This window comes from Jatropha curcas, chromosome 9, assembly GCF_041381405.1.
Source record: "Jatropha curcas cultivar XTBG-Jc1 chromosome 9, XTBG_Jcur_1.0, whole genome shotgun sequence".
Lineage (NCBI taxonomy): Eukaryota > Viridiplantae > Streptophyta > Magnoliopsida > Malpighiales > Euphorbiaceae > Jatropha > Jatropha curcas.
Window position 1 is genome coordinate 23,188,358 of NC_143159.1, and position 12,726 is coordinate 23,201,083.

Sequence of the window (12,726 nt, forward strand, 5' to 3'; positions counted from 1 at the left end):
TCTCAGGGGTGCCGAGCTGTGGTATTCAAATATTGAAAGCTAGCTTTTGTCATCCTTACCTCAGCAAACAGGTTATGTCATTACTTCCAATCTCATATTATATTTGTCTGAACTAACCACCCATTGAAAAAGATTCTACACTGAGCTAAAACTTCTGAAAGATTGGTAGAATGGTCAATCAGATTGGGAGAGTTTGACATCAGATATGCACCCTGCATTTCTATGAAAGCACAAATGCTTGTAGTTTTTGTGGATGAGTTCTCTAGAGAACAGGAAGAGGGCAAACTGGGAGCCAAGGTCTTAAACCTCAACAATAACACTTGGCGATTACACACTAATGGGGCTTTAGGAAGTTCATGGGTTGCTGTAGGAATAATCTTGTAAGGGCCAGGGAAAATAAAAGTGCAGTACGCTGTACGCTTGAACTTTGCAGCAACTAACAATGGCGCTAAATATGCGGGCTTAATCACAGGGCTTAAGGTAGCCCTCAAGGTATGAACCTTGTACTTCATATTTTCCTAGACTCACAACTAGTGGTCAATCAAATTACAGACACATTTATGACCAAAGAGGCGAATCTTGCCAAGTACCATTCCCTAGCTCTATCTCTCTTACACAAACTATAGGAGGAGGGTGGTACTTAGAAGATAATCTAAATAGAGCGGGCGAACAATAAGGAAACAAACAACGTAACTAAGGAATGAGAACCTCATGTCTCAACCTAACAGCAATTGGATGAGTCTAATTATTAACTTTGTATAAAATGATGTCCAACCGGCTAATAGGCAAGAGGTAATCAAACTCTGTAGGAAAGTTGCAAACTATGCACTTGAGAATGGAGAACTCTACAGGAGATCAAAATCACACCCTTGGGCAAACTGCCTCACTGAAGAAGAAGGTAACTACATTATAAGGGAGACCCATGAGGGTGTTTGTGGGGCACATGAAGCCTCAGATGTGATGCTTAGGAAAATATTACTTCTAGGGTATTACTGGCCAGCGATGAAGAAAAATGTTCGCCAATATGTTTGCCGTTGCATTACTTGTCAAAAATATGATCGTGTACCTAGGAAAACCTCTACAAAACTACAACATTTAGGTTTAGCCTAACCTTTTGCTCAATGGGGGATAAACATACTAAGACCTTTTCCTGTAACAACTAGACAAAGAAAATTTATAGTAGTTGCAATTGACCACTTCTCCAAGTGGGTAGAAGCCGAGGCCCTCAGCACCATTACCCTAGTTTGGGTTATTAGCTTCTTTAGGAATAGTGTGATTTTCAGGTATGATGTACCCCATAAGCTTGTCACTGATAATGGTAAGCAATTTGACTTAGGAGCCTTCAGATTCTTTTATAAAGACTTACATATTAGGCTGCATTTCACTTCGATAGCTCACCCCCAAACTAATTGCCTTATCAAAGTCACTAACAGAACCATTCTGTAAGGCTTAAAGAAGAGGCAAGAAGGAGAAAAAACTAACTGGTAGAAGAATTAAATAGTGTGCTATGGGCTTCTAGGACCACACCTCGGCAAGCAACAAGACAAACCCCCTTCTCTCTTGTATATGGAATTGAGGCAGTGGTGCTAGTAGAAATAGGCACTCCCAGTAAAAGAACAGGAGAATATGATGAGCTTGGTAGTAATGAAAGTCTGACCTAGACCTAACGGAAGAACTTATAGAAGATGCTACAGTTCGAGCCAAAGAATGCAAGCAAAGGATGAGGAGGTACTTCAACAGATAGGTTCAAAGTAGACAATTCATAGAGGGAGATAGAGTATGGTGAAAGGAAAAATAACTAAAGGCTCGGTGGGTGTGGGCAAGTTAGGGCAAAACTAGGAAGGCCCCTAGAAGTCTCAAAGCAGCCAAGCTCAAGTACGTATAAGCTCAGGAAGATTGAAGGAGCCGAACTACCCCAGACATGGAACGCATACAATCTAAAGAAGGCATACTGTGTTTCCACCTAATAAAGATGTAAAATAACTTTATATTTAATAATAAAAAGACCTCAGGTTTTTTCTCTTAATGCATTATACCTTATAAAGGTAAGAAAGACATGATGCATTAAGTTTTTCCTGAAGGATGTTATTCAAAAACTTTTTTGCATTTTTCTAGTTCTCTAGTTCGCCAGTTTGGACCTAAGCAGTCCTCCAATTAAGTTCATAAGCTTAAACATACATAGTTCGCCAGTTCGAACTTAAGCGGTCCTCTAACTAAGTCAATAAGCTCGGACATACATAGTTCACCAAAGTAGACCTAAGCAGTCTTTGAACTAAGCCCATTAGCTCGGACATATACAGTTCACCAATTCAAAAACTAAGTAGGTAATGGGCATGATAAAAAGGGAATGGTATCTTAAATACTTAGAAGAAAAACACACAACATTTGAATAATGAATAAGAATCTGTTTTCATTAAAACAAAATAAGTGTTACACGAGTTATTACAAAAAGTCCCTATAACAAACTAAGTACAACAGGTTTTTCCTGTACCTCTCCACACTGAGGTGAACCCATGCTTGCATTTCGCCCCTTTAAAGAAATAGTATGGATATCTACAAACACTTCACTCCCTATCGATCGAGGAAGCGAGCCATCCACGGTAGGACCTTGTGGCAAAGGGTTGCCTCCAATCCCTTCAGCACCCCTCTCTTCTTAGTCTTCTTCATCCTCATCAAGATAAATCTCATTCTCCTAACTCCAATCCGCTTTAGGGTTGTGAGTCTTCAGCTCAGATAAGATTTTTGCCCTAAGGCTCAAGCATGCTTTTGCAAAATCCTCTTCTTGACCCCGAAGCCTTTGCAAATCCTCCCCCATTTCCTTAGCTTTACTCTCAAGGTCTTTGTTTTTGGCCAGCAAATCCCAGTTCTCCTCTTTTAACTTTTGAAGCTCGGCATCACTAGCATCAATATCTGCTTGGTGTCAAGCCTCCTGCTTCCTTATAGCAACTTCAGCACTCTTCAGCGTATCCTCCATCTCATTTTTCTTTACTTCCATCGCCATATAAACTGTTTTCAACTTAGTTATCCAAGTAAAGTTCAAGTTATTTGCATTCAGAACCTAGAACAGACACTGATTAATAAAATCTTTCCTCTCTACGTCGTCCATATGATCAAAATAGTGGACGTCTGCAGGAAAAAGATAGTGGCGAGCCATCTCTCGACTAGGGCCATCCTCTTGGAGACTGTAGTTCGCCCCATACTTGTTAGTTAAGTAACCTCGGATATCCAAAGCCTTGTGAACCCTGGAAGGAACGGGAGGAGGGACAGAAGTAGGCACTTCCCTCTGCCTCTTTCGACTGGGCTCAGTTGTAAGACTCGAGGGGGTAAGCTCAAAAAGGGAAGCCCCCAAGAGAGCTTCAGCCTCAGTCGGCTGATGATCCAGCACCACCAAAGTTACTTCCTTCTCTGAAGTCACAGCCCCAGCTTTTCTCTTCATCTCTTTGACCACTTTGGCCATCTTGGAACTCTTTGATTTCTTAGGAGCCATTCCTTCACAAGAACAAGAAGAAAAAAAATTAAAAAAATTTCAGTATAAAGAACTAATGGGTAAAGCGATTGAGGAAAAAATTTACTAGTAGGAGAACGGTTGGGTCTCATAGGTCCACTAGTAGAAAATATCGGATAACCCTCGGCTATCACTTGTCTTAAGTTAATAGATCTTAGTCCCCTAGATTTTATTAACTCCACACATATATGATCGTAGGGGTGGGCGAGGCAGGAAGATGGCCAAGTGGATCTTCAGACCACTAGTTCGACGCTCTGAACCCTCCCGGTCATTTAATAATAAAATATTTAGATTTTTAATTCTTCAAAGAGGAAATCTTAGACCTATTTGAAAAGACATTGCAGTTATTCCTCACCTGAAGAAAGCAGTGATTCTCATTAAGGCGAACAGAGAAGTAATAAAGCTCCTGAACTGTCCGAGTAGACAAATTATGTCCATCTTGGTGAGCCAACGGTGCTATGCCGTATAAAAATCTCAACCCATTGGGGTGTAACTGGCTAATGGTGATGTTGTAACCATTAAAAAAAAGATCTTAAAGGTTTTGACAAAGGAAACCGAACCCCAGATCGAAAACTTTCCTCGTACATAATGATAGAGTCCTCATCCAGCGGCTCAATTACCCTCATATTCTCCGAGGGTCTAATTAGTTTGTACTCTAGCGTAATTTGATACATAAAACATATATCCAATAGCTCGCCTTTGTCAATATCAGACGGTACATTGGCAATCCTAACGTTCTCCCTCCTACCTTTGGCTTCGCCCATCCCCAAGTCTATATCTTAAGTATTCTCATCACTGGACTGAACAAGTGATACTTGAACATCCTCTTCACCAGAAGAACCCATAATCCTAGCCAACGAAAAGGAGAAAGAAGAAAGAGACAAAAATGTAAATATAAAAACTTACTTGGACAAGTTAGAGAGAGAGAGAAGCTCTGACAATTAGAAAATGTGGAGAGAAGTAAATGAGATAGGGAAAGGGCCTTATATAGGCAAAGAGAGGTACTGAAGAGTCACCACATTAAATGAAACAACTCTTAAAGTACCCCTCGACTGACGAATCGACGCTTCGTTCTCCCCAAAATGAAGTTGTCCTTTTGTGACAGCCTTCACGAAACGACACAAAAAAGTAATATATATATATATATATATATATATATATATATATATATATATATATATATATATAATGAGGATAATGACAATAAATAAACACTACATTTAGACATAAAATGATCAAATAGCTAATGGGAAGACCACTGTTAATATACAATTATAAAATATATTAAAGAATAATATAAAAGATATTAGACTCCTAAATAAACTCTACCTAGCAGATAATATAGGGTTCTTAATCCTTACCCTAACACAATTATCTATACTCTAATATAAATACTCCAAATTTACACCCAAAAGGACTAATTCACAATTTATTCACTACTAAATTTCTGAGAGCTTAACAATATCTTATGCAAGAATTTAACATTAATAATTCAATTAGCATATTTGAAATAAATTTCAAAATTAAATATCAGTGAGAATATATTTTACTAGAACGTATCAAATTAGTAAGAATATTTTAATAAATTTTCAACTTAGACAATGGGAATTTTTTTTTCTTTGAGTATTGAGAAGACATTTGAATCTAGATCTATTGTCAGTACATGCAATTACCACTAAACTATTTCTTTGTTGTGCTAGATAATGGCAAGTTGGAAACAACCTTCCATTAAATACATAGCATAGAAAGCATCTGGAATTAAAGATGTCAACATGCTGGCTTTTGATGCCAATTGGAGTTTTCTTTTTTTTTTTTTTTGTTTTTATTTTTTTACTTCATTCTAGTTTTATATTTATATTTTATCTATATATTTTTATATTAATCAATTTCTTAGGGTAGAAAAATTCAATTTGACTCTCATACTTTTAATTTGTCCAATTAGAGTAAGATTAAGTTTTGTTTCTAATTAGCTAGTTTATATTGATTAGGGAGCTTGTGGTTATAAAATGAGAAAATATTACTCATACATGCATAATATTGACCAAATCCAAGCAATTATGTTGGCTTAAGGTCAATTTTATCCTAAGATTTTGATGATTATTCAAACCAAATAAATTTAATATTCTTGTTGTGCTAAAGTTATTTTATGTAGAAAATTATTCTTGAGAATTTTTGAAGAAATGAAGCTCTTACAATCCAAGATTTTTATTTGAAGACCATGAAGATCAATGAAGATATTTTTTATTGGTTAGTATTATATTAAGTCTTAGGAAATTATTAGACGATAGAGAGTAAATAATATTATAAGCACAAAATCCATTTTATCTCTCTCAAAAACTATTTTAAATGCTTTTAAATAAAACTATTAAGAGTATATAGTCAAATCATTACTTTTTCACATTTTTCTATTTTAAAAATTTTATTAAATGAATTTATGTAAAAAAGCAGTTTCTGATTCGACATGACAGTTTTTGAAGTAAAGTTAAACAACTTTCTAAGATACCCTTTCAACTCCATGACACACGTGTAAACTTTTAAAATTTGAACTAATAGCTCATTTAATGCAACCCATGTTGAGTTATTTCTTGAATTAAAATGTCAGAATCAATCATCACACCTTAAAGCAATAATCTCAAGTTATTTGTAACGGGACTATCAATCTTTCTTATAAAAACTCTTTCCTCTTTCAAAAGCAAGTGTGGGCAAGAGTAAGAGTCCATTCTTAGATTTTCAAATCATTCAAAACTCTCTCTTCAACCCCTTTTGTTTCTTTTCTTTTTAATTCTTCAAGAAATATTTTTAAGGGAAAAGAAATCTTGTAACAACTCTTTTTGAAGAACAATTCTACACTTACTTTCTGTTTTCAAAATCTGTTTTCTGTTCTTGTTGTGCTTATAGTTACATTTCTCTCTGTCTATATAGATTATTGTAATCTGTTGTAGACTAGAGGTTTTTAAATGAAAAACATTTGCACATAGCTTAGATGAGAAGCTATGTTGTAAAAAGATTATCAAGTGACCTTCTCCTTATGTGAGATCTTAGTGTCTTGATTTGAGTTTTCTGTTCTCTGCAAAACAAAAGGGTAGAGGTTAACTAGAACTTTTGAAATCTAGTGGGTTAAATGTTAAATCTAGGTTTTGATCTATATCCTCGTAACTGTTGGTTTGTCTCTTACCTTTTAAAAGAGATAACATAATGGAGGAACTCAAGATGAATCTTGGAGAGTGAATGTAGGCGAGTTAGTGCCGAACCACTATAAATCTCTATGTTATTCTTTTTTTATTTTTTGAAGTGTTGTTTGATTATATTTTGATTACACATCTATTAATATTTTTAGAAATGCAAAGTTGTTAATGTTTTTCTGTTTCTAATTGTGAAAATGCTTTATCTTTGTGGAACATTAGAACTTTGAATTTCTATACTGTGATTTCTACAAGTTTCGTCCTTTTATATTTAATAGAAATCAGAATCTAAGTTATAATCAGTATTCTAATCTTTCATAAGTTTTGTGATGAAGTTTTAAACTTGATAACTGACTCTCACAAACGCTTTCTAATTCTGTTGCTATAGAATTCTGCTTTTATGTTTTAAAAGCTAATTTTTTAGAAAACCCAATTCATCCCCCTCTTGAGTGATGCCATACATAATGGGACCCACAAATTATTTCATAATGCCAGTTGAAAAGAAATTCAATTTTATGTTTAGATTTCAATATGCACTCTCAACTTGTAAAGCCATTGAAATTTATTATCATTCTCCTTCTAAGGAGTTTCCATTGATCATTAAATCTGATTCTCATAATGCGGTGTGTTAGATAAAATACAAAGAAAAAAGACCTTAGAAGTGGTGGCCTCTTTTTAATATATTGGACTTCCTGTGCATATCATTATCAAATATTAGTTTTGTGCAGATTCCAAAATCGGTAAACTCTTTTGTTGATATATTAGCAAAGAATGGCGTGGATATTGCTACTTCTTTTTTTGCCTGGATTTAGTTTCGGCTAAAGAGATTCTTTCTTCAGTTTATGATTTGAAGAGCTTTGTCTATGTTATATCTTCTCAATATGTAAAATGGGTTCATTGCAAAAGATCTTTGTTCTTATCTCAAGAATAGGCTTTTATTTTGGAACTTGTTTCTTTGTTTAGATGTAATATGAACCAGGTTTTTTTATTTATCATTTTCTAGTTAGGTCGGGTGTATTGGAGGAGTCTATTAACTTGGGATAAGTGCTAGAGTTTGATAAGTTTTTCCTGGATTTGTAATAAAAATATTTTATTTGCTCATAAAAAAAAATGTAAAAAAGAAAGTGTAAAAAAGAATAAAAAAAAAAAAAGAAAAGTAAAAAATCAGCATAACCTTCTCTTAGGGATTTACAATCATTTCCATATGTGCCGAGGACGTTGGATAATACTAGCACCAGTTTGAGCAGAGTTTTTCCCAGCTTTGAAACTCTCCAGAGAGATGATATCCCAATTACCATCATACCAATAGGTGAAGTAAACCTCCGGCACACGCTCAACCTTCCAATAATCCCCCTTCTTCTCCTCCGCTGGGTGCAAAGCCATGATGAACTCTAAAGGCATATTAAAAAATTCCAATACTTTAAGCTCAGTCAAGTGTTCAATGCCTGATGGCACCTTTTGTAATGATCTACAGCTCTGAACAATCAGCTTTTCTAGGCAAGGCATTGCTCCTTGCTCAATGATTATTCTGTTGAGTTTATCTAATTTGTTTAAACCCAAAAACTTTAGCTTTTTGAATCCTTTGGCTTCAAAGCACAAAAATTCTCCATCAAAAACCTGTACAAACTCAAGATGCACCAAATTTGGCAAATGTTGAAGCAACAACAATGGATCATCACTTAATTTGCTCCATTTCAAAACCACTTTAACTAAACTATCGAGTGAAGATATCCATTCTGGTAACTTCTCTAAACGTCCATTCAAGTACAACCTTTGAAGAAATCGAGGAGGAGAAGATAAATTCTCCATATCTATAACCTCGCAATCTTCTACTGAAGTAATAGATAGAGCGCGAAGGTTTCTCAGCATTTCAATGGACAAGCATAAAGCCTTCCCGTCTTCCCTTTTCAGCTTGACAATGCCTAGCCTCCTCAACTGCTTCAATTTTCCCAATTCCACTATAAGATTATTTCCTTGATTTGCCTCCAGAAAACAAAGCTTTTGTAAAAATTGCAGATTTCCTATTTGAGCTGGAACATTGAAACCATATTTGGTATGAATCTGATCATCGGATTCAATTTCATAACGGTAGACTAAAAGGTGGTGAAGTTTTCGAAGCTTCAATATCTCAGCTGGCAATTCAGTGACATAAGTATGTTTCAAATCCAAGGTTTCCAAGTTCTTAAGCTTGCCAATAGAGCTTGGAATGGAATTCACCTTGGTATTTCTCAGACTAAGATACTTTAGAAGGTAAAGGCTTACAATTTCATTAGGAAATTTCTTTAAAGGCGTGCCTTCTAGATCTAACACATTCAGAAACCTTAGACGACGAGAAGACAAATTCAATACAAGGGATTCAGGTAAAGAATCTAATCGCCAAAACATGAGCAGGGAACGCAGTCCAGAGGCAACGAGTATATGTTGTATGCTTGGAATGACATTATGGATTGATAAGCGGCGAACTTTTGTAGGCCACATATTGTTCTGTTCATTAGCTATTGCGGAAAAATCTTGGTCCCTTGATTTCAAGATAATTATTTCCAGCAGAATATCATGGACGCGACATGTTTTAACCCGCCCATCTGTAGTTGTCTCTACTACTTGGACCAAACTTCTTTTTATGAGCTCATTCAGGTAGTCTTCTGCAACTTCCTCTAATGTCATTCCTTCCTTTGCTTTCACAAATCCTTCAGCTATCCATAATCGAACAAGTCTCATATACTCAATTGGACTACCCACAGGAAAGATGCTGAAATACAGCAAACAATGTTTAAGATAGTAAGGCAGATCATTATAACTCAAGGACAGTATACTCTTCAATCTTCCATTGTCTTCTAATGCAGCACCAAGACTACAGCCAACCATTTCCCATTGATCGATTCTGTTTCTGTCTTTTGTTGCCAGAACACCACCAATAGCCACAATTGCTAGCGGCAATCCCTGGCATCTCATTAAGATTTTTTCCAAAACATCCTTCAAATATGGAGGGTAAGGGTTGTTCTGAAATATCTTCCTACAGAACAAAGTCCAAGACTCTTCTTCAGATAATGGACTCAATTCGTAAACTCTACCAGGGGATGCAGCAAAGGCAACACCTTGATTCCGTGTTGTGAGCAATATTCGACTGCTGCACCTATTGTTCGGCAATACAACCTCAAAATCATCCCAAGTTTTAACATTGGAAACATTATCCAACACTATAAGGTATCTCCGTTCCTTGAGGAATTCATTGATTACAATCCTGAGCTTATCGTTGTCCATGTTGTCCACTCCTTGAAGATCTGGTCCCCGAAGCACATGGGATAGTTGTTGAATTATATCTCTCAAGAGGTCTTCTGTTGTGAAAGATAGAGAAAGAGTGATCCATGCACGGAATTCAAAGCGTTTCTTCACTTCTTTATTATTATAGACCTTTTTCACCAGGGTTGTCTTACCCGAACCACCCATTCCAACCACTGAAATCAAGTCAAGTTCAGACTTATCTTCAAGAAGCCACTCTATAAGCTTTGTTTTGGGGCGTTCAATGCCCACTGGATTAGCTTCTTCAAGCAGAAGGGCACTCCTTCGTCTAGATGGTTGTTTTTCCCTCGTGGAACCCGAGCCTTGTTCCATGATATTGTTTTTTATCAAGTATCTTCGATGTGCCTCTGAGATACTTATCACTCTCATTTTGATCCGTTGGATTTTTGTAGCAATTCGACGCCGAGCTTTTAAACTCTTTACAAAGTGAATAATCTTTTGAAGAGAAGCACGAAATCCGTTCTCATAATCAGAAGTAAGATGCAACTTGAAATCTTCAAGAGCATCTTCAGTGTCGTAGACAACATATCTCACTTTCTTTGCAAAAACCTTAAGCTGGGGGTCAGTATCCTCCATGGCCTCTGCAACTCTTAGAAAGGTCTTCATAAACTCCAATTCATCATTTATGTATTCAGCTTCACCCCGAACTTGAGACAATTGGTTTCCTTCTGCTTGGAGAAATTCTGTGAGTTTAGTAAGCAGAAAAGCAACTGAACCTTCTGCCATTGCTTTCTAAAGGGTCAGTGGAGATTTATACTGGGGGTGGAATCAATCAGAAATTTTAGTATCCTATGCACTTTATACAGATATAAATATGCTGCAATATGGATAAGAGGAATAACAGGAAAAGATTTGGACAGGGTACAGAAAGAACATATGAATTGTTGCTGTTTTAGGATTCTTCTTGAAGTTTGGAGCTTGTGTATTTATAGTTTGTTTTGGCAGTGGGTCAACTAGCCATCTTTACAAGAAATGTAGAATTTTCCCTCTCCTAAGTTCCTTCTTTATGTAGAAATGTAGAATTTTTTATTATTTCCAAAGTTTCCAAGTGTCTAACTATTAGCCAAATTACTAAAAAAAATTGAAAGGCATTTGGTTTTAGATAAACATCTCTGTTGGACGAACCTAATTCAAAGAATCTATCATTTTCATGGATGCAGCACCTAGCAGAGTCAATTGCTTCATTGCAAAGGAAAGAAAAATATTCTAAGAATATTTTGAAATGCCGATATAGAATGTTCCTAGCAACTTAATAAGATTAAAAAACAAAATAAAAAATGTTTCTTCCAGGTGTTCCTTTCGAGCATTCAACTCAAATTTTTAAATTTTCTTTTAAGAAATTTACCGCTAAATGCAAAGAAAAGACTACAACATTATAGAAAGTTCAATTTAATAAATGAATTTCACTCAATTTTATGGACTTCATTTCGAATTTTATGATTTTATGTTAGATAGAAATGGAAAAATAATTCAATTTTTCTTAAAAATGAAATTTGTGAACTTCAGTATAACTGTACTAATTAATTCTATCACTTGCAAAGGAATTTCTGTGGTTCAAATTAATTTATACTAAACAATATTACAGATGAAATCATGACATAGAACTTATTTAAACATAGAACTTGTGAATATAAATAACAATGATGATGACGATGATGATAAAAGAAAGGTGAAATTCAAGAAAACTGTGAAAAAAAAAGGAAGTTTGTTAAATTAGGAAAGCAATTTAAGAAAATCTAGTTTGGTTTCCGAGAAAATGAAACGTAAACTTCAAAAATTACAATTAAAAAAAAATCTTCACATAGAATTTTCTTTTCCCTTTTTTCTTCTTAGTTTCCCCAGCAAACAAGCAAGCCCGAAGCAATATAAAAAGGAAACCTGTTTAGAAGATTGTGACATATGCTTCTGTCAAAGTAGCTTTCTTTTTATTTTTTCCTTTTTGGTATGTTTTGTTTATTCTGAAAATTCCTTGAAAATTCTGGAAGTTTAGTCTTGCATACTAAGCTGTGATGGAGCTTATTTTTAGGTAGACAGACTTCCTTAACTCTAGGGGAGTATGTATTGACTTGTATATATATAATGAAATGAAAAGCTATAGAAGTTTACCCTTTCCATGCTTTTATTATAAAACATACTTTAATTTTAATTTTATATATCCAAACTCGAGAACTAATTATTTTAAAATTTAAAATCAATAAAATAATTAATTAAATTACACCAAAACCAATTTGTCACGTTATTCTTTTCTCCTTAAAAAATTGAAATTAATAGAGTACAACTCTCAAATTTTTGAATTTTCAGTTTAGGATTGCAATGCATTTGTCAAAGTATGAACATTGTCTACAACAACAGCTACCAATCGAGCATTAAAATGGCACCATATGAAGCATTGTATGGTAGACAATGCAGGACACCTGTGTGTTGGACAGAACTTAGTGAGAAGAAGATTTTGGGTCCAGATTTGGTTAGAGAAACTGAAGAGAAAGTGGAGATTATCAGAAAAAGGCTGAAAGAAGCAAGTGATCGACAGAAGTCTTATGCTGATTTAAAGAGAAGGGATATTGAGTATTCGGTCGGTGATAAAGTATTTCTGAAAGTTTCACCATGGAAGAAGATCCTAAGGTTTGGACAAAAGGGTAAGCTTAGCCATAGGTTCATTGGTCCATACGAGATTGTTGAACGTGTCGGACCATTGGCCTATCGCCTAGCATTACCTTCAACCTTAGATCGGATTCATAA

General features: G+C 35.3%; 1 protein-coding gene across 1 annotated transcript; it reads right to left on the bottom strand.

The window, feature by feature from the left end:
* Positions 1-7,728: 7,728 nt before the first annotated feature.
* LOC149493837 (disease resistance protein RPM1-like) lies at positions 7,729-10,848 on the bottom strand. Its single transcript, XM_089725612.1, has one exon. The coding sequence runs from the start codon at positions 10,711-10,713 to the stop codon at positions 7,882-7,884; it is 2,832 nt and encodes a 943-aa protein (XP_089581738.1). The 5' UTR covers positions 10,714-10,848; the 3' UTR covers positions 7,729-7,881.
* Between the last annotated feature and the right edge of the window lie 1,878 nt (positions 10,849-12,726).